The following is a 21,968-nucleotide window of genomic DNA, read 5'->3' as shown; positions in this document are numbered from 1 at the left end:
CGTACAAGCCTAATTCAAACAAACCTGACTTTCTTGTGAGCTTAATTCATGTATTATATTATATTTTATTTTTTTAAGCATGGCCCAAGCCCATGCAACTTATGGGGAAATTGAGGAAGTGTGGTTTGGAGGGTATGAGTTAGTTTCTTTCAAATCTTTTACATGAGCCCAGTCCATGCGTGCTATCAAGTGGGCAAGGGACACTGGTAGTACCTCAGGCTCATAAAGGAGGTCTTGTATCCAAAATTTCCATCCCAAAACAGCTTTTATGCTCTGTGTGACTGTGGCCCAAAGTTTCTGTCAGAACTCTTTTTTTCCTTTAAACATAGTTGGCTCCCATTGGCTAACTCCATTTGCTAGCCCTCACTTAGGTGAGCCTCCCAATGGTCTGAAATTTCTAACCAAAGGCAACCAATTAAGAGCAAACCCACTTTATTTCCAAAATCATGCTAAAAGCATACTAAACTCTTCCCTAAACAAAAGCAACCCAAGCCAAAACACCAAATTAATATCATGGGGGATAAAAACCTCCTCCACTACTCAAAAACCAGTCATTAGCAACACCCTAAACTCTATATAAAACTCTCTCTTCAGCTCAAAAAGAGAGGCAGCCATGTTTTACCCACAAAACCTGAAACTTCAGAGCAAAACTCCATTCATCTAGTCAACAATCTCACAATTCCAGAGCTTGGGGGTGGAAATATAGGTACAGGAGAACCTTTCCTCTCTTCCTCACGACCTCCCTCAATTTCCTCTTCTGTGTGACTGTGGGTCGAAGTTTCAGACCTGTTGAACCACGTTTTCCCCATAGAGTTGAAACTTGAGAGCAAAAACCTACGGAGCCAGGAAACATTTTCACAATTCTGAACCTTAGGGGTGGAAATATGGGTACAGAAGAACCTTCCCTCTCTTCCTCATGACCTCCCTCAATTTCCTCTTCAGTGTGACTGTGGGTCGAAGTTTCTGACCTGTTATGTTTTTTATGCTTTTTCTGCACTTACATTATTAGCATTTTGATTCTCTCTTGTCAAAACACCATTAGCCTTTATTTCATTATACATTTGGAATTTTGGGCTTGATTCTCCATAAATAAACACTTCTAAAGAACCCAAGGGGAGATTTGGGCTGTTCTCGCATTTTCAGCTTTTGTCGCAAAAACGTCCTCGACAATAAGTAAATAAAATCTGATGATCTTGGGAATTTATCTGGAACACACGATCTGCAAGCATATGATAATCTCCTGTGAGGTCTTCAAGAAGTCCATTAGTTATTTGATGCCTACTCTTTCCATCAATCTGATGATCTTTGAGAATTTAGCTGGAAAAAAAAAAAAAAAAAAAAAAAATTCACGAGATCTTGAGAACACAGGGGCTTTAGGTCTTCTACTTAGGTCTTTGTGGCTTGGCTGTTGCTGAATTCCTGCCTCATTAATTCCCACGTATTAGCATCAATATACTTATGGGGTTGCAGATGTCTGCCATTGCCTGCAGTTGTCTGTAGTATAGTGTTGGTTTGCATGACTGTCAACGAAAGGTAGTATTATTGGGAAAATTCAAGTTGATGAAACAAACAAACAAAGCTATGCTTATGCTGCAAATATAAGTATCTTGACATTATATTAGTGTTGCTTTCGATAGAAAAGGGGATGTAATCTAACTTCTTCTTTTTTTTTGATAAGTAAGAAGAGAATATTAATAATAAAAGAAAAGCAAGAGAAACACAGAGTTCACGATAGTGAACAAAGGAAAATAAGAAACAACAAGACAAAACAACCCCTAAACAACAAGACAAAGCCAGCCTATTAAGTTTCATACTAAATGTCTCTCCCTCCCCCACCCCTCCCCCCCACCATCAACCCTCCCCTACTCCCTCTCTCTTCCCCTTCCTACCACCAGCTGTACCATAGATTCCTTCCCTCCCTCCCTATCCTTTTCTCTTTACGCCTCAACTCCCACCTTTTAGTTTACTTCCATACACCTTTTGTCATCCCTCTATCCCTTCTAGTTTTTGCCCACCGTCACACCTCTTACAACCATCCACATTGCCTAATAAACTTTCTGTGCCTACACCTCCACAGTTACCCGTTATTTCCCTACCTAAAACTGATACCATTATCTCCCTACCTAAAAATGATACCAAACTAGCTTCAAACCTTATTACCTCTCCCATGGTATCGGTTCAAGGGGGTAGAAAGTTTCCTTTTCGTATTGATGCAAAGCTTTTCTCTTTTTCCTTCAATGGTGGGTGACATGATTCGTATGCTATTCATGAGAGTAGCCGGCATGTCAAGCATACTATCTAGGTAGGACGTAAAGGATTGGAGTGGATCCTTTCTTGTTTTGCTAATATTCGTGATTGGGTTCCGGGGAAAGTTTCCATGTGCAAACGATTCCAGGATAATAATAAGTTGTTGGAATTTTGTGGGAGGTCGAATAAGGCTGGTGTTTTTGTGGTCATAGCTGAATACTTTGGCGGAGCTCGTCAAGGGTGTGTTATGATACCAGCAAGTTCCAATCGTGCAAGTTGGTCTTTGTTTCAGAGAGAGATGAGGGATTTTTTCACTGGTGCTAAGCCAGTTTCTATGGCTGAAGTATCCTCCAAAAATGGTGGTGGTGGAGGTGGTCAGTCTGCTGGTGGTGACCAGAGTGGGAAAATTGTCTATTGTTGGGCATCAGCGTAAGTTTAGGAATTTTGAAAAATTTAGAGCTATTTTGGGGTAGAACAGGATTCCTAAAAGCCATGTAGAGAATGGTTTAGGTTTAAAAGGCAAAATCTTAGTCATTAATGGTAGACCCACGCGGACTTGTACTTTTAAGTTGACCCCTGCTTGTTTGGCTTTAAGAGTGTGCAAAATTGAGGGCAGGAAACGTTCAGTGACTTACCTGGATGCAAAGGATTTCAGTTGGCCCAAGGATGTAAGTGGTGGGCCAGAAATTTTTAAACATTCTGGTGGGCTTGCTCAAGCCCAGACCGTGGATACTATTTCTCCACTTAAGGGCACTTTGGTCAAACCCGTGGCCTCAATAGATTCTTTAGAGGGTCAGGCTTACTGGGCTATAGGGGAGAGCTCCAGAGGAAGCTCGAGGAAGGTTCCTGGGTCGCCGGTGCCGCTAGCGGTTCCGGTGAGCACGATGGAGGTTTCCGAATCATCGATGACAGCGGCGGCGCCAGCGAGTGCGACGGTGGGGTGCTTTCTTGGGCTTTCTGGCGCGGTGGTGAACAATCGGAGGATGGGGGTCGTGACCCATACTCCGATAGCTGGTGATGATGAGAAGGGAGGATCGCCGGTAACGGCAGCGACGCCGGTGAGTGCAACGGTGGGGTGCTTTCTTGGGCTTTCCGAGGCGGTGATGAACAATCGGAGGATGGGGGTCATGACCCATACTCTGATAGCTAGTGACGGTAAGGCCGATGCTGCCCATAACTCTTTTTCTACTCTGCCAGGTCTGGGTAGTGGAGAAGATCTCTATTTTGGTGAGAAAGATGACTTTATGGTGGATTCAAGTGAGAAGGGAGGAGATTGGAGTAGTCCTAATGCTGAGCCTGTGTTGCCGAGCCAAGTGGGTGGGGTTGAGTTGCTTCAGGATAGGCCTGAGCATCTTCTAAGTCAATGGAAGCATAGTGTGGTTAATCCTAGTGGTTTTTTTCATGGTGAGGATGAGAATGGTTTTTTGGAATGCTCACCTCTTTCTAAATGGGATCCCAATGGATATAAGGAGTTGGAGGTGATCCAGGAAGGTGATGAGGGAGAGTTTCGAGGGTCAGCGAAGGAAAATTCGAAATGGGTTTATAGTCTGATGAAATTTTTTTGTAGAATTGTGGGCTTTCCTATTGTGAAGCATGAAGATCAATGCCTGGCTCTATTTCGTCTTCTCGAACAAGACTATGTTAATGTTGTCAGTGTTGGGTCTTCTAATGGTAATGTGAACTCTAAGCAGAAAGGGTTTAGGGAACTCAAAGGTTTGTTTTCCTCTATTAATTATGATGGGGTAGCATCTAAGGGGAGGAATAGAGACCTCTCAGTAGGTATAGGGGCGATTACTAGTTTTAAATAAGTTTACGACTGCTATCTTGGAATGTTAGGGGATTAAATAATCCTCAAAAGCGAGAGGTATGTAAAAATCTTCTCAAGGAGTGGAAGTGTGATATAGTTTGCTTTCAAGAAACTAAGTTGTCTTCTTTAAACTTTTTTGTTGTTCGGAGCCTTTGGGGTAGTCCTTTCCTAGATTGGGTTGTTCTAGATGCAGTCAATACTGCAGGGGGGTGTTACTGGTTTGGGACAAGAGAGTTTTTGAAAAAGTTGATTGTGTTGTTGGGCGGTATTCTGTTAATGTTTTATTCAAAGGGGTTGTAGATGATTTTGTATGGGCTTGTTCAGGAGTGTATGGGCCTAATAAGGATTCTCAGCGGGGTGCTCTATGGGAAGAACTCTCAAGGATGCACTCCAGGTGGAATACAGCATGGTGTGTTTTTGGGGATTCCAATATCATTTGATATCCGACTGAGAGATTTGGTTGTGAGGCTTTTAGTCCAGCTATGTTTTCTTTTTCAAACTTCATTGAGGCTAATTACCTTGTGGACTTATCCCTTGAAGGGGCTTCGTTTACTTGGTTTAGAGATTCGAGGTCAGATTGTATGTCAAGAATTGATAGAACCTTGGCATCGGTGGCTTGGGTGGATCACTTTGGAAAAGTGTCTCAAAGGGTTCTCCCTCGTGTAGTTTCTGATCATTGCCCTCTGTTGGTGGTGGCGGGTAGTGTTAATAAAGGCCGGAGTGCCTTTAAGTTCGAGAATATGTGGTTGAAAGAAGAGGGTTTTGTAGAGAGGGTTCGGCAATGGTGGAATGGGTATTGTTTTTCGAGTTCTCCTAGCTTTATTCTGGGTCGTAAACTAAAAGCTCTTAAAGAGGACTTGAAAAAGTGGAATACGGAGGAATTTGGGGATTTGGCCTTTAGGAAGAAATGTCTTTTATCGGAATTGTTGGGTTTGGATGCTAGGGAGGACCTGTCAGGCCTTTCTCATGAGGATCAAACTTGTCGTACTCAGATTAAAGGAGAGATTGCGCATCTTGCCTCTTTGGAGGAGATTTCTTGGAGACAAAGGTCCCAGTTTTTATTTGTGAAGGAGGGGGACAATAATAATCGCTTTTTTCATTAGGTTGCAAACTCCCATAGAAGAACTAATTATCTTCGGGGTATAGAGGTGGATGGTGTCCTCTATGAGGATGAGGAAGAGGTGCGGTCTAAGGTGGTCCATTTTTATCAAAGTTTGTACACTGAGTCAGATACTTGGCGCCCTTCTATGGATGGATTAGAGTTTACTAGCATTGAAGAGGACGAGCGGCTTGAATTAGAGAGGGACTTTTCTAAGGAGGAAGTGGTAAAAGTTCTTCAAGAGATGGAGGGTGATAAAGCCCCAGGTCCTGATGGTTTCACTGTGGCTTTTTTTCAAAAATGCTGGAGTGTTGTGGAAATAGATGTCATTGCTTTTTTGATCATTTTCATAGGAGCTCAGAGTTTGAACAGTCTCTAAATGCTTCTTTTCTATCTCTGATTCCAAAAAAAAAAAAAAAAAACAATGCATTGAATATTAAAGATTTTAGGCCTATCAACTTAGTAGGCAGTGTGTATAAGCTTTTGTCCAAGGTTTTAGCTAACAGATTGAGGCGGGTGCTGGATAATCTTATTTCGGAGTCACAAAATTCTTTTGTTGGTGGCAGACAAATTTTGGATTCAGTGCTTATTGCCAACGAATTTTTAGACAGTAGACTTAAGTGTCATACCCCGGGGGTGGTGTGTAAGTTAGATATTAAGAAAGTTTATAACCATGTGAATTAGGACACTTTGTTTTATCTGTTGGAGAGGATGGGATTTGGGGATAGATGGAGGAGATGGTTAAAGACTTGTGTCTCTATCGTTCACTTCTCAGTTTTGGTTAATGGATCTCCTATTGGTTTCTTTGGTAGCTCTAGAGGTCTCAGACAAGGCGATCCTTTGTCTCCCCTCCTATTTCTTTTGATCATGGAGGTCTTAAGCCATATCATGAAGAAAACTAAGGAAGGTGGTTTCATTCAGGGTTTTGATGGGGAAGAAGTCAAAACTAGCTAATAAGATTTTTTTTTTTTTTTTTTTTTAAAGGGGATTACACTTTTCCACCCTAATCTTTCATCCCAATTACAATTACAAGGTGATTGTAAAACCCAAAAAAAAAAAAAAAAAAAAAAAAAAAAAAAAAAAAGGTGACTGGAAAACATGATGATTTAGCTCCTATTGTACTAGTTGATGTTTCTTGATTCGGTTTAATATAGTTTTTGTCATGATAAATAATAATAATAATTACAATGTCCTCCAAACTTTTGAAATGCATGATTGAACCCCTAATTTGAGAGTTTTGCTACAATGTCCCCCCTATGGTCTAATTTGGGGTTTAAAGTGGCGAAAGAGTTAGTCATTGTAAACATGTGACTCACATGAAACAAAATGACTAAATTGTCATGCAAGGTAAATTATAATATTTTATTTAAATAAAAAAAAACATTTGCATGCCACAACCACCCCCCCCCCCCCCTCTTTTCAAATTAGCAATTAGCAAATGAATTCAATCTGGCCTCAAAAGTTGATAAATCATGAAATAAAAATTAAATTAAAAAGTGTCCTAGATCAAAATTCAATAGCAAAGCACAATCCAACACACAAAAAGAGGAAAAAAAAATCCATTGTGTTTTCATATCCCATCTTATCAAGCCTAGACTTGAACCACCATCTAACGGGCAGAACCACCACAGGTCAACCTCGTTGCCAACAAAGCCACCCAAAAACCACAACCTCGAACTATCAACTCTATTCTGAGAGCCATCAAACAAACCATCTGATCCACAACTCGAAACATTATACAACCAAGGTCCCATACAGCCCAATCCACCGAAACTAAAATCCCAAATAACCCACAAAGCCATTAGCCACTCCAACCCCCGTTGTCAACCCAACCCATTAGCCTCAAACACCACAACAGAGGACCAAAAACCCCCTTCCCCGTACCCATAAATGAGAGAAAGATGGAGAGAGAATTGAAATAGGGGGTCAATTGTGCATTTTATTCTTACATTAACGGGGTTAGTGAGTCTTAACTCTATAGCCTGTTTATAGCACTAGTCAAGAAGTTGGAAATCATTCTTGGCAATAACGCAGTGTTAGCAAGTCCTAACTAAGAAAATAACAAAATTGTAAATAGAATATGAATGTGAAAGGAGAGAGCACCATTTCACTCTACTCTGGGACTACCTAAGTATTTTCCGGGAAGTGATATGATGATGTAAGGCTTCTTATATTTATTCAACAGTCAAATATTAGATTCCATCATTACTTTCAATAATTTCTTTGTGATCTCATAACAAATCAAGTAATCAACAAACAGGCTATGGATCCATTTCTGTTTTCATCTGGCAACACACCCTTTCCTAAAGGGGTTCCAATAGCTATATAAAGGCAGTACACAAAGGGCAGTTTCAATCATAATTCATAAACATACATGTGCCTGAGCTTAAACAATTGATCCAGAAAATGGGAAGTGGAAAAACTTCATATAAGATGAAAAAAAAAGTATAACATCAAAAATTCATATCATGATGTACATGATGAAGGCCAATGTCCCTCTGCTAAAAATATAAACATAAATAAGACACCAAGATACTGTACAATTACTCCAAAGAGGGGTTATCTGGAGCTATACAACCATTGAAAATTTCACGGCATTAAAAGAGCCTTCTCCCTCTTCATATATAACAAAATTTAAGGATGCATTTATCTACAGCTTACAATGAGGCAGCCATACCAGTAATACAAAATAAGAAAGAATGAGGAAGGTGAAAATAGAAAAGAGAGAACAATTGTATCGACTTACATATACAGAGAGAGAGAGAGAGAGAGAGAGAGAGAGAGAAATCACATTATCAATCAAAGTTCCCACCTTGCAAGTTTTCATCACAAAGGTCAGATTGAGACCCACTGGGAACGAGGATTGAAGAGGACCACTGATCTGGGACCATAACAAAATAAGCAGTCATGGCTTTCCTGAAACGCTTCTTGTACTGCTGAGGTGAGATCACAGTCGGAGATGTGTTCTTAGATCCGCCAAGGATGCCCGAAGTCTTCACCCAAGTTTCAAGATGCTTGTCCCATGTATATTGCCTCATAAAATCAATGATCCCCAGAACTAGCTCATGCTTTTCCTCATCCACACCAACCAACAATGAGTAGTCCATTACATCAATCGACTGTGGCAACATATAATGATATATTAGAAAACACACAAACATAGACACAGAGTGAGAGAAGCATGCATTCCACTGAAGCATATCAAAAGTTCTATTAAGAGACTAAGCTATCTACCAGACTGAGCACACCCAAGGTTTCAAGGCAGGTCTCAGCTATAGAATAAACATTAAAGGCAGATAATCTAAGGAAGAAATCAGAGGTGCCCATCCTGTGACTAGGCAGTAGCAGCAGTATAATAACCTTGAAGGATCTCTAAGAAAATAAAAACCAGTCAAATGATTGTTAACCCATCCCAACATCAAAATTACTGAAATAGCAAGGTCCAGTATTTACATACTTTAGGTCATCTTAGGGCTTAAAACAAAACCACTATGGGGAATCGTTTATTGTGAGTATGCCCATAATATCATGAAAGTCAAATCCAACTTACAGCAAGAAAGGAAGTATCATTCCAAACAGCTCTCTCTAGTAATCGTTTTGCCTTGTTTCCCAGAAAAATTGGAGAGGTTGGCATTGCTTCAATCAAATTCTGATCCAGCAGAACTTTATTGCTCCCACTTGTGTCCGGATTATATCGTGAACGTGAAGATCCTTTAAGGTCATAAAGTCGGGTGACATTACGCCTATATAGAAGATTCTCCATTACCAAAACATCTAACTTTGATTCTTTCCCTCCTTTGAGATGCTTTAACGAAATCTTCAAGACATTGCCAACAAAAGAAAAACCAAATAGCAAATTAATCAACAAAGTTGTATGAAAAGAATAAGCATGTGATAAATTAATCTATGAAATAACATTCTATGGATGGATAACAGCTTTAGATAAAATTTTAAAAGTGGACAATTTTAGGAGGAGAAGAAAAAAATTTTTGGATTGGTTTTTGCAGTGTAAGAATAGCAGTGAGACAATAGATCATCATCCATTACATTATGCCATGGAGATGAAGTGTTTGTAGCAGGTTCTATCTTTTATTTGTCATGCATTTGGCAATGCCTAGGACATGCTAGAAAAGGAGATTCAGTCATCATGACAGTAGTAAGATTTAGAATTCTGTATCACTTTACCTCATGTTAACACTCTAGAGAGAATAATAATCACACTTTCAATGGAATAGGATCCTCTCCATTTGTTTGAAATGAATAGGGTCCGTTTTATTATGAAGATCTAGATTTTCACAAATCTAAAGATGCATATTATTATCTTAGTTTAAATAATGTGGCACTGCATATGCTTTTAGATTCATTAAAAATAAATAAATGAAAATTTTCTTCACCGTGAAATGTCTCTCTGAAAGTGTAACTCAGATAGTTGGATTGATTTTTATTTAGTTGTACAGAATAATATTAGTTATGCAAAACAACTATGCAGGTGTGGTGGTTATGCAGTTATGAGTTTGTTGTACAGGTAGTTAAACATTCTGTTCTGATTCAATTTGGCACTTGATAGACTAGTAAAGTCCTCTATAAATACAAGGGTTGTGCTCAGATTGTATGTACATTTTTTAAACTCTAAATAAACTTGTTCTTATACATTTCTCAATTCAGTGTTTCTTCTTCTATTTGATCCTTCATCACTCTCTCCATCTCAAGGCAAATAGAGAGGGATCCTAATACACTTTCAATAGTGTTGAGCAGTTAGCTTCTATGTTCTAGTGATCACTATTTTTTTTTTTTTTTTTGAGAATAAATGATCACTATTGATTGGAGCTATCCTCCTTTGTCATTCATTTTTTGAATTTTAAATAGTAACTTAAGTAAGATACTATGTACTCCTCATATGTACTGTTTTAACCTTTTTTGGGCTCTATAAGTTACTTTTTCCACTATTTTAATAAGTTTAAAAATATATATATATAAAAAAAGGGTATCGGGTTTGATTCAAAGGGTTGTAAACGAGCCTAAAACTAAAAACTCAAGCTTGGCTTGCTTATAAGCAAACAAACATGAATGAGACTTTTATCAAAGCCAAATTCGAGCTGTTCAACAGCTTGGTTCATTTACAACCCTCCATTTGAAACTCTAACATAGTAAAGATGATATTGTAGTTTTTTTTAATAAAAAAATTGCAAGAATTTAGGCAATAAAGTTCTAATTCAGCCTTAAATCAACAGGTCAGATATCCATCCAATATTTTAACAATGTGAATTTTTTTTTTTTTTTTTGTTGCTTGAATAACAGTATAGTATGCATGGTACCTAAGAAGCACCAACATGAACATTGCAATACATCAATTATTGAAAATTGAAGATAAGATATGGCAAGAACACTTTACCCTTAATCAACAGGTCAGATATCCATCCAATATTTTAATAAAGTGATTTTTTTTTTAATCTTTTTTCTTGAATAACAATATAGTATGCATGGTGCACCAACATGAAGGTGGCAATAAATCAATTATTGAAAATTTAAGATATGATATGGCAAGAACAATTTAATTAATTAATATATAAATACATACTTTTTAAGTACACACTAATCATTATGCTAATTTGTAGTATAAAAGATAAAAAGCAAATGCTAAAAATTATAAAAATATGTTTAAATAATCTAATTAAGCTACTAGTTTCATGGAGAGAAAGTGAGCGAAAGAAAATAAAGAGTTAAATAAATATCCCACAGTATCTGAGAGTATCCATATTGTAAACATGTCTGGTACAGATATGGCTACTAGTTTGAAGAATCCATGGTTCCTAGCATGGTACACATGGACTTGAAATTAAATCACAAAATACATGGTTTTATAGGCCTAGAGTGTGCTTATAGCTAAATTGTGATATAGCTATATTACTTGCTTGACTATCTATATTTCTTAAGAAGAATATTCAAGGTTAAGGTAGAAAGAAATTCATCACTTAGTGTTGGCATTGAAAGATTTGGGTAATCTATGTCATTTATCAGATCATTCTGAATCCTGATTGCCTTTAAAAATAGTTTTAAGCTTTTTCATTATGGCCAAATTTAGACACCATACCTGATAAATGCCCAAGATCTTTGCCAGACAAGTTGGGCTTCTTGTACTGATTGATTCAGACAAATACTTAAAGTAAGCCGGTGCAAACTTGATGAATGACTCCAGCTCTGTCTTCGTGACCTGTTTGATGATAAATCGATCATCCAAGGTTTTTGCAAAGAAAACATTGCTTTTGCCACCCTGGGCCCCCCATTTCTTACAACGACTAATAGATCGTACAAAATCTAACTCGGAAGGGCAACAAGTCCTCCTCAAAGCCTCAAATCGCTTTGCATAGTAGCAAGTTACTGTGTACTTCACCTTCCCAGGAGGGCCATCATCTGTAAAAGAAACTCTAACATGCAAATCCTTGGTGTACAAGAGTGGGTCCACAGCCTGGGAACTCCGGGACCCAGAAGCAGATAAGTTGCTCTCATCAGTGGAGGCAAGACTTCTGTAGGAATCAAGAATTGCTTCATCAAAAGAGTTCAGTGAGAGTAGATTCACTGAATCAAAAAGAGGCAACGAGACTGAAGAATCTAAAACATTCTTTGCTCTGTCTGGCTCAGAAATCTGGCAAAGATAATCCGAGGAGACAAGTGCATATGCTACAACACTAGTGGGTTCATCATCATATACATGCACAACAATGTCATTAACACCAGCAGGCAAAAGCAGTCTGGCACCATTTTGTCGAACCAACTCCCGAAATGATGAAACATAAACAGGATTGTACTCACCAAAACCAAGCTTCTGAGCATTCAATGAAATATTTTTGCTAAATGAACCATAGAAGTTCAGAAAATGCATCCCCACCCAGCTTGTGGAGCCTTCCATTTTGTCAGCTGGCTTAGGAGGCAACATAGAACTAAGAGTGGAAGCCACCTCAACCCCAGCTTGGTCAACAGCAAAACTTTCCACCAGCGATTTTGCTGCAACAGAATTTACCACAGTCAAATCAGGAAGAGAACGGCCATTATCTTTTAGTGTTACACTAACTGGATGACTTTCACCAGTCCATGCCGCATCAAGGGTATCAGATAAATTTTCCAAAATAGGATACTCTCCTTCTGAGTGGGCCCTTCGAACATTTCCTCCACTTTTCAGAGGGTCAGAATCATCACTGATATTCTTACTAGAAGAACGGTCAACACCCTTCCTATGATTCATATCCAAATCCATATCACTTCCTTTATGAAGTTCACTGGGATTTTTAAAATGTCCAGCATTTCCTCCTTGGTTAAGGTTTACATAAGGCTTTGTCTCCAAAAGAGAGTCACAACTACTATAGCCTTTACCTGCCTTCATGGTCGCATTCTTCTCGACAAGCTTCTCCACAGAACTAACTGATTTCTCCACAAGTTTCGGAATGGAACTGCTCAAACCTTCGTGGAGATTGTTGTTACTTAATCTGGCTTCATGTATCAGACGTTGGTCCCAGACATAAGAATGGAAAAGTATCTGCCTCCGCAATTTATTGATCTCAAGAATATCATAAGTCAGTTGACCAAATTTTACCTTCTTGCAGATCACTTTTTCTACTGCTTCCTAAACAATGTCATAAATTACTCAGAAATAAGATGGTGTACCCAACTGACCTCCTTTTCCACAAAAGAAAATTAAAAGTAATGCCAAGTGATTTTATGCAGCAAGGACAACAGAAGTATGATTTAACTTTTAAGCAATAAAAGTATAGATAATGGACTATATATTGCATGATAAAATGCATAACTTTATCTACAAGATCAATCAGTGAGTGAATGGCCTGATTTTATGCATAGGCCAAGGTATATATACAGCATATAGAACAAAGAAACCTCTCTATAAACAAATATGTTTTGAAATGGTTAGAATAATGGGTAAATGATTAAAGTTACCATTTCTTAACAACCTATGAATAATGGTTTAAATGATTAAATTCACCACTTCCTTTTAACTTAAGTTTTTGAGACAATTCGTAATTTATCATAGCATCAGAGCATGTGGCCTTGAGTTTGAATCGTGACTCCACTCTTCCTCCCATTTAAAAATCTCACATGTTGAGCCTCACTTATTAAAGGAAAGGATGGATCCACACGTGAGGGCAAGTGTTAAAACATAGAATAATGGTTAAATAATTAAACTCAACCTTTCTAACAATTTAAGCTTTTGGGACAAATGATAATTTATCAAGAATAAAATAAATTAAACCTTGGGGAGCATGAACTGCAACAAGGTACCTGATACAGGCTAAAAGAAGAAGCAAGCTTATACATATTCAAAATATTCCAAAACATAATTTTATTTAAAGATATGGGCCAAATAAGCACCTTTCAATGGCTAAATAGTTAATAATTAGTCTCATTTTGTTAGTTAGATAGGTTAGATAGTTGCTGTTTTAACTTTAATTAAGTTTCTTTAACTTTGGCTAAAGTAAGCATAATGTAATCCAGGAATTTCCAGATTTACTAGAATTGACTGTGCCAGAGGCCCATTAGTCTTTTTTTAAGTATTGAAGTCTCTTTTTATACATATTTTGTTTTAGTAGTTTCCTACTTGGTTTAGAAGTTCTTTTTATTACTTTTGTTTTTTTTATTACAAAATCCTAGTCGCTGTAGGAAAATGGTTCATACCCAATGCATAAGGCTCCAGATTCTGGTGGGGGTCTGAAAGTAGTGGTTGGTAGGGAACCTTACCCCAATTTTGGAGAGGCTAATTCCCAGACTCCAACCCGCAACAAATCACTTGAGCAGAGAATTTTCCATATAAAGGCTTTTTATTGAAGCTATCAAAATTTAGATATTGAACTTGGTGAAATTCCAGAAGCTTTGTTAAAACTGAAGGTTTGATTACCTTCTTCCTACACATTATTGATTAGGAAACCTAAGTGAGATTGCCTAAGCTCTTTCATTTCTTTCTTTATTTTTTCTTCTTCCTTCAAATCACTGTTTCAATACCAAACAGCCATCAATACCAAACATCCCTAAATCCTCATAAATCAAACCCATCCAAGAAGCCTTCATTACCTCAAATTCTTGTTTCTCCTTATGTAGCAACCCTTCCAGTTCTGCAATATGATGCCTTGAGTCAGGTGCTTTCACACCAGGATCTTGTAAATCTGCACTTGATATATTCTCTGAAATCTTACGCAGAGCCTTGTACACTTCAGTAAATAGGCCTTCAGCCATTTTACACAGCTATGACACAAGACAAATAATCTCGTAAGCATTAAAAAAATCCAAATCACTTGCTGCATTTGAAACAGGAATTGTAATCACTGCACCTCATTTACTTCTGTTTTTATCCACTCCTGATTATCATAGAAAAATTCAAGTTTTTGTGGTGGAAGATAAACAGAATGGACATCAATTGAAGCATAGCGGAAGCAAGCAACCATTCTCCCAAAACTGCACATGTAAAAGAAAAAAAATTTCAGATTTTTTTTGGATAAGTAAAAAACTTCATTGAAATAAGATGAAAAAAATACAATAAACCAAATCACACAGGCACTGTGCTATGGAACCAGTCATTTTAACCTGAGATTCCCCTGAACAAGTCTACCAGAGCGACAACAGAATCATGCAACCAAGCACCATGCAACGTATAATGAAAACAATGCCATGTCAAACCCCAGAACTTACATATAGGAAAAAAGGTCAACATCAACAACAGAAGTGCACACACTCTTCCAATCAAACATCAATTGAGCAGTTAATGTCTTGGTTCAAACAAAACAGCTGACACAATATTCAAGCATATCGATTTACTTGATTTCAGTTCACTACTTCAGTCATAGTAGATATTGGAGCACAGATGCAAGTCAACATGTGTGCTTCTCAAAATTGTAAATTTCAGTAATTAATAAATTTTATACCCATGTCCAATTTGCATAAAAACAGGTATCACTATATGCATAGTACAGTCAATGATTCATTTCTTGATAAGTGAGAAATAAGCAGAACAAAAGGACTCAAATTAATTGGTGCATATTAAACATTTCTGTCTCACATATTCCACTTCATATTTACCACAATAATGTAATTTTAGTGGAAAAAGCATACCCATAGAACCGGAGACAATCTCTGTGTAGAGAATGTCCACAGCTTGCGACCCTACTTGCAGCTGCATGATTTGAGAAGCTCAGTTCCAAAAATTTACCGAAAGATAATCCCCATGCAGCATCAGACATTACAACTCTCTCAGTGGCTGGAGGGAAGCCATTGGTCCGGGGACATTTAAGGCACCTGTGCCACATCCAGATTTTACCCTCTCGTTCCCCTGGTAAGAGAAACTCTGGAAGTTTCTTAACAGATATTGTAAGGCTCCCTTGTTGATGGGTATAGCAATAAACATGTGCTTCTGATGGCATGTCGCACGAACGACAGCGGTAACTCTGATAAAGAAGAGTGAACCAAATTTCAACTTGCAGTCTTTGGATTTTCAAGAGAGGAAACATGTTTTATGTCAAAAGAATCAGAATAATTAACAGACTAAATAATACCTGACCAAACAAATGATCTCGTAAAAACCGCCCCAAAGGCTTATCAAAGCTTCCATAATATTTGATTCGAAGGAGATGGGCTCGTTCGCACACAGTTCCTTTCCACACACAACGTGATGATAAGGACACCAAAATGCTTTGATGGTCAGAAGGTGAGGGTGGAAACTCTTCCTTTGAAGCTCCCATCCCCTCATTCTGATTATTAGTATCTCCTTTTAAGGATCCCAAATCTTGAGAACCTAGGTTATTTGCAGCCAAAGCATTGCCATGAGTATGACTAGTGGCAACACCTTGTTGTAATGCCCCTGAGGCACCAATAGAATCAGAAACCAGATTATCACCTATAATAGCTTTCCTTGTGTCAACTGTTTGACCCTGATAAGACTCCTTAGGACCTGTTCTATTCTTCTCCTCCAAGGCATAATTTAAGGATAGCTCACTGTAGAAAGAAGCTGAGCTACCTTGCTCTGAAGAAGAAAGGGAAGTCAAGGAAGAAGAAGATTCTACAGAGCAAAAGGCAGGTTCAGCATCAATAGGACAGGAGAAAAGAACATTAGACAACCCAGTTGGACTGGCCCCTTCCAATTTGCAAATAGGGTCACTATTGGTAGATGGGGCTCCCCCTGAATATGATTTCTGTAGTTTAATGGAAGGTTTAGGATCCAGAGGGTTTACAGTGCCCGGAACAGTAAAACCAGGAATTGTGGAAATGGACCTCTCAATACTTGATAGTTTATCAGGTAATGCAACAGTTATTGGAGACTTCAGAGGGAGTTCTGGAAGTGAAGCACCTTCATCAGCCAGAAAAGATGTCTCCAAAGCTAGGTGATAAGCTGCAAAAACTCCATACTGGACCACATGTTTCACCTTCTTCAACTCATCCTCATTGGGACCCTTGAGCAAAATCTAAAAAATAATAATAATAAAAATTAAAAAATAAATAAATAAATAAAAAGCAAAGAAAAAGATCTACCAAAATCTTTTCATGACAATTTCTCTAGAATCAGCAGAAACAAAAATTAGGATAAGATGGGGTAACTAAGGTACTCCACTGGCTGATTGCAATGTCCCATTGGTCCAAGCTAGGAACAAATCAAACTAACAACCCTGTTCTATATGCCCTCACTAACCAACTTGCAACTCCAGTACACTAGTTTTCTAAGTTCACTGATATGTTATGTTGGATGAAACTAGAAAACTGTCAGTCCAGACACCATGCACATGGCCTCAAAAACAAGACACCATTAAGCCAATGACGCAGACTTGTAAACCAAATTGAAACAGAATAAACTTAATAATATATTTTGTGTGTGAACATGTTTTTTGTATTCAAGGACTTACAGTACAACCGAAAGGCTTTGGACAACCCTCAAAAAACATCAGTGTCTTTGTCAATTTCTTCCCACCACGACCAGCACTGCCATCCGCTTCAAGGAATTTCTCCACATGAAATGAGCCACAATACCCCAGTTTTGGCGTAACAAAGTGATCAATTGAAGGGACTATTTTTGCACCAGTGCAGCGTGCGATACGCTCTAAAAGCGGCCTCTTAATATTCAGAACAAGTGATATGTCTTTTGCAAGAAGGTACTCTTGAGCATATCTAGAAACTGACTTCTCAACCAAAAGGATATTAGGGTGATGAGCATCAATCTTCGCAACTGCCATCTTCAAATGGTCCATTTCCTGAAAGAATACAAAGAACACCAAAACAAGGAACATCCCACTTTTCTTAGTGAATGACAGAAAGTGAGTAATTAGAGTATCTTGTGAACTTGATCCCTCTTTAAAAATTCATGCACCCAAGGCTATGATGAGGAAAGGTAAATATTTAAACCTGCTGCAACAAAGTATCAAAACTCGACAAGTGGTTGGTAACACGCTGATACTCCAAAGCTCCTCCAAGTATTAGTAGACGCGGTTTTTCTATTTTTGTTTTCATTCGCCGATGAGCTACGTTTTTCTTACACACAATTCCTTTGACCACCACACTAGGTAAAAAGAAGAAAAGAATTAAAGATCATCCATAAAGATAACATTGGTAGGTAGCAACAAGAAGATAAATTTCATGAATCTCCCAATTATAGTTGCTGTTCGTAACTTCCTACTCACCTTTAGATATAATTCAGGGCCATGCCTTATATAGAAGACATTCTATCTTATTCTTACTACCAATGATATGAAAAACAAATTGCATCTTCTCCAGTGTACTTCCCCAGATAATAAGAAAAGAAAATGTGAACAACCAAGACTTGATCGTTCCACTAGAAGCATGAGGCAAATCACATGTTATGGAAGACAAACAATATTAAAGGGGACAGATTATCCTATCAAGCATTTGACGCATCTATTCTGCATACAGTTCCCCAAGTCAAAACTGAGAATTTGAAACATCCATTAAACACAAGTTAGCTTCCATCTTGGCCATATAAATGGTTCAGCATCAGGATATGACTAAAATCTATATAATATTCTAAAAAAAAAAAATAGAATCACTTATAAGTTCCCGAATATTTCAAAACATAAAGACAAGACCGTCAGTTGCAACAAGCTCAAGATTATTATTTGGACATGGCCTCCCAAAAGAAGCAAGCCAAAAGAATGTTAAGTTGGTTGCATTGATAAAAGTAGAATTATAAATCCTTGGTCTAATAATTACCTCCCACTGTGACACCCAGAAGCTATGCATTTAACCTTCACATATCCACCAGGATCCATTCCTTCACCCTTGCTAGTATCAGGCTTAAGAAGTGTGGCAGCTTCCCAGGACAAAGATGTAATTATCTCCAACCAACTCTCCTTGTCATGCTCATCACCCACAGGTAGGTTTTCAACCTGCAAAAGCTGAGATACCAAAGCTCTAAAATGCCCTTCCACCACATTTTTCATGGCTTTCCTGTGCTCCTCACATGACTTGTCCCTACTACGAGACTCCCCACTACCAAAGCTATTTGAAGATTGTAAATATCCCCACTCTCCTGCAGTACTATGATCATCACCATCATCATCAAATAGAACAGGCTCTCTTTCATCCTCTTTATCCTCTGGCTCTGGAGGGAGCCAGAGTAGCCCATTATTCTCAAAATCCACAGGTTCAGCATCCAGACTCTCCATGTCATATGCAGAAGCTTCACAGCCATCACAGTTATCATGTTCATGTGCTTCTTCCCTGAGTTTGTTAATTCCATTCTCACCCTTCATGTCAAAATTCTCAGGTAACAGTAAGGAACTCAAATTTTTCAAGTCATTGCTATCGCTATTGGGATGCACATTATGAGGACCATAGACATGGTCAATCTCATCTATGTTAACTGCATCATAATAGTCAGAATCCCGAGAGATATGTCTTCTTTCGGAATCTAAATGACAAACACCATAGTCATCATCCTCATCATCACTCCTAGTGAAGAAGGATAAGCAAAAATTAACATAACATTTTAAGAACAGAAAAACATCAAGGAAGCATTATAAATGACATTTAATGATCATGGTTATATACAATTACCATAGGAGCATAATCACAAGTGCAACATCAGAAGAAGGTGGCTTGATGCTGATGTGGATAATAAAATGTTCAAGGAAAAAGAAGATTAAAATATTTGTGGTATAGTTTTGATGTGAGACTTTCTTGGCACCTTTCGTAAGTTACTTTAGTTACTATTGAGTCTATGTATTATGTTTACAAGGTTAAAAAGCTATTAGTTCAGTTTTAATTAAGTTAACTAGAATAAGGGCAATTTGGTAATATCCAAATTTTGTGTTTAGAATCCTTTTCCTATTTGGTTTAGAAATTCTGAAATATTTTTTCATTGTTATTAATAATTCTAATCTTTCTAGGAATAGGTTATTTAGGAGTCTAAGTCCTTCTAAGAAAGAATTTGGCAATAGCCTATATAAAGGCTTTATTATAGTCAATAACATTGATAGTGAGATTGATTTTATAAGTTAAGTTCCAGCAGCTTCTTTTAAGCTTTGAGGATGAGATTGCCTTCTCCTACCTAGGTGTGATTACCTAGTGTTTTATCTTTATTTCATGTTCTTTTCATTGGTTCAATACCAAACAGGCGTCAACACATTCAAGATCTCATCAAGAATCTAATTTAGTGTTGAGTTCCTAAAGATCCAATATCAGAATTGGTATCAGAGCCCATTCAGACTTCTGTCCTGCGTTAGATGCACTAGTTAAGAGTACTAACTCATGCAAAGTAAGGCAAGAGAAGAGATACCCATTGAAGCAATAGCCAAATCGGTTAGGAGATGGAGGCACTATGGCAGAGGCAAAGCTGGCACCTGTGCTCCTCTCGGATGTAAGACTGTGTTGCTCAACCATAATTGAGTCCATACGAGCAGACTGAGGAGGGCTATGAGCAGAAGAAGTATATGGCACGCGTTGGTAAGGTCCAGCGGAGTAAGGAGTGGAAACAACAGTGCTGCAGCTACTTTGATAAGTGCAACTGGACTTGCTGCTGGCCATGCTAGTTGCAGACGGTGATCGACTGATAGCAGGGCTGGGTGGTGCATCGGATTGGATGCCATTATCATTATCAACTCGTGCTACTGTTGTCCCCTGCACAGACCATTGCTTGAAGCAATAATTACACACCCTGATCCTCTCCCAATCTTCCCAAGCGCTATACCTAGGGCGGTCAGATGGGGCAGGAACTGAATTTGTTGTACACTTAGCACAGAAAACCCTACCACAAAGTCGACAATGATGCCTGCGGTTAAAAATGGTGAACTGGGAGTCACACTCATAACATACCCTACAGCTGTGATCAGGCATCCAGAAGTCCCTCGACCTCGACACATTGCCATCATTGCCTGACTGTGACTGGGACGCATTGCCTTCACTGCTTGGCTGTGCCTGGGACTGGCGAATGCCAGGGATCCAGGACCTGACAAAGTTTACTAACTCAAACAATTTGTTAATGCTGCTGCTGCTGCTGTTGTTGTCGGGGGTGTCCATGGACAAAGGTGGATCACACCCAACTCAACCCCAATCATTGTGAAATACTCCTACCACCATATTGATGAGACCACAACCGTGCAGTCCTATTCATGGTGAAAAAATCACATCAACTTTCACAATCAAATCCAATACAAAACAAAAACAATAAAATTCAAGAAATTGAAAAATACCCAACAACCAAAGAAAACTCATAACTGAATACATAATGAACCAAACAAGTTTCAATAAACTTTTTTTTTTTAAAAAAATTTAAAAAAAAAAAAAAAAAAAACAAACAAACAAATAGTTGCATTTCAATGTTGGAATTGGGAGTAGTAGTCCTAAATTTAATTGTTCCTTAACATAACATAAGATTATAAGATAGAATAGAACAGAAATGATTAAACAGTACTAAATACTAAAAACTAGCAAAAAAAGATTACCTGGGACAGTTTTTGCTGTGGTTGGCCATAAGAACTAAGACTCAATCCGACACACAACTCTCTGAAATTGAAAAGCCGTACCGAACAGCTCAACGTGGCAGAGGCAGTGGCAGTGGCAGTTGCAGTTGCAGTTTCGGTTTCAGTTTCGGTTCCCAGAAATTCTCAAAAGAATGTCTGTTATTGTCAATATTGTCTCGATACAATTTAACAATAACATAGATGAAACCAGAAACCCTTCTCAATAAGGCACTGGAATTCTGGATTCCACACGATAAAAATCACTGTCATAATCAAAAATATATTCCCCACACACCCGATACGATGTTGCTGTTTTTTTTTTTTTTTTTAATGCTAACCGCACAAGTTTTTTTCACTTTTTTTTTTTGTTTTTGTTTTTTTTTTTTAAGATAATATATATATTATTATGACATTAATTACAGATGTTGTAGCGTGCTTGCAGAAATCCCTACCTTCTTTTCTTCCTTATTTACTTTCTCTCTCTTTAGTTCTCACCGTCAAGTGTCAACTACTTTCTTTTCTTTTCTCTCTTTTTTTTTTTTAATTTATAATATTATTTTAAGTTTGACACTCTTTTTTTGTTTTTTGCTAAAATTTAAGGTAACGATGACAGCTATTAGCTAAGATTTCTAAAAAAAATATATCTAAAGTTCTAATCTACTCCGAAATCACTTAACGCGGTTTGAAAATATCATATTAACGCAATTGTTCATAAATTATTTTAGAACATTTTTAATATTTTGATAAAATAGTTTTTAAACCAATACATAACTTTTATCTTAATTTATTATTTAAAATACCTTTTATTCCCAGAAGGACAAAATTAACAATTTTGGATTTTTTTGTATGAAATTTT

General features: G+C 37.8%; 1 protein-coding gene across 2 annotated transcripts; it reads right to left on the bottom strand.

Moving 5' to 3' along the window:
• Positions 1–7,547: 7,547 nt before the first annotated feature.
• On the bottom strand, positions 7,548–21,462 carry LOC126705963 (1-phosphatidylinositol-3-phosphate 5-kinase FAB1B-like). 2 transcript variants are annotated; one of them, XM_050405203.1, is made up of 12 exons: positions 21,095–21,462; positions 19,930–20,755; positions 18,363–19,100; positions 17,541–17,694; positions 17,045–17,389; positions 15,704–16,609; positions 15,264–15,595; positions 14,486–14,609; positions 14,229–14,399; positions 11,245–12,771; positions 8,704–8,970; positions 7,548–8,272 (listed from the first exon to the last, which is right to left on the bottom strand). In XM_050405203.1, exons 2-12 carry the CDS (start codon positions 20,667–20,669, stop codon positions 7,949–7,951), a joined length of 5,628 nt encoding a protein of 1,875 aa, XP_050261160.1. In that variant the 5' UTR covers positions 20,670–20,755; positions 21,095–21,462; the 3' UTR covers positions 7,548–7,948. The 2 variants fall into 2 exon arrangements, with proteins under 2 accessions (XP_050261160.1, XP_050261159.1); XM_050405202.1 differs by having other exon boundaries at positions 18,363–19,103; positions 21,095–21,461.
• Between the last annotated feature and the right edge of the window lie 506 nt (positions 21,463–21,968).

Source organism: Quercus robur, chromosome 11 (assembly GCF_932294415.1).
Source record: "Quercus robur chromosome 11, dhQueRobu3.1, whole genome shotgun sequence".
In the NCBI taxonomy this organism is placed as follows: domain Eukaryota; kingdom Viridiplantae; phylum Streptophyta; class Magnoliopsida; order Fagales; family Fagaceae; genus Quercus; species Quercus robur.
Note: the sequence above shows the minus strand (reverse complement) of the source record. Positions and strands in the feature narration are given on the sequence as shown.

Bases quoted from the DNA above. Each gene is read 5' to 3' on its own strand.
- LOC126705963 (XM_050405202.1), bottom strand. From the start codon at position 20,669: ATGGACACCCCCGACAACAACAGCAGCAGCAGCAGCATTAACAAATTG. The intron at 17,390-17,540 runs GTTTAAATATTT...GTATTCTTTCAG, and splicing joins TTGATACTTTGTTGCAGCAG to GAAATGGACCATTTGAAGAT. The intron at 15,596-15,703 runs GTATTATTTAGT...CTTCTTTATCAG, and splicing joins GAGATCATTTGTTTGGTCAG to AGTTACCGCTGTCGTTCGTG.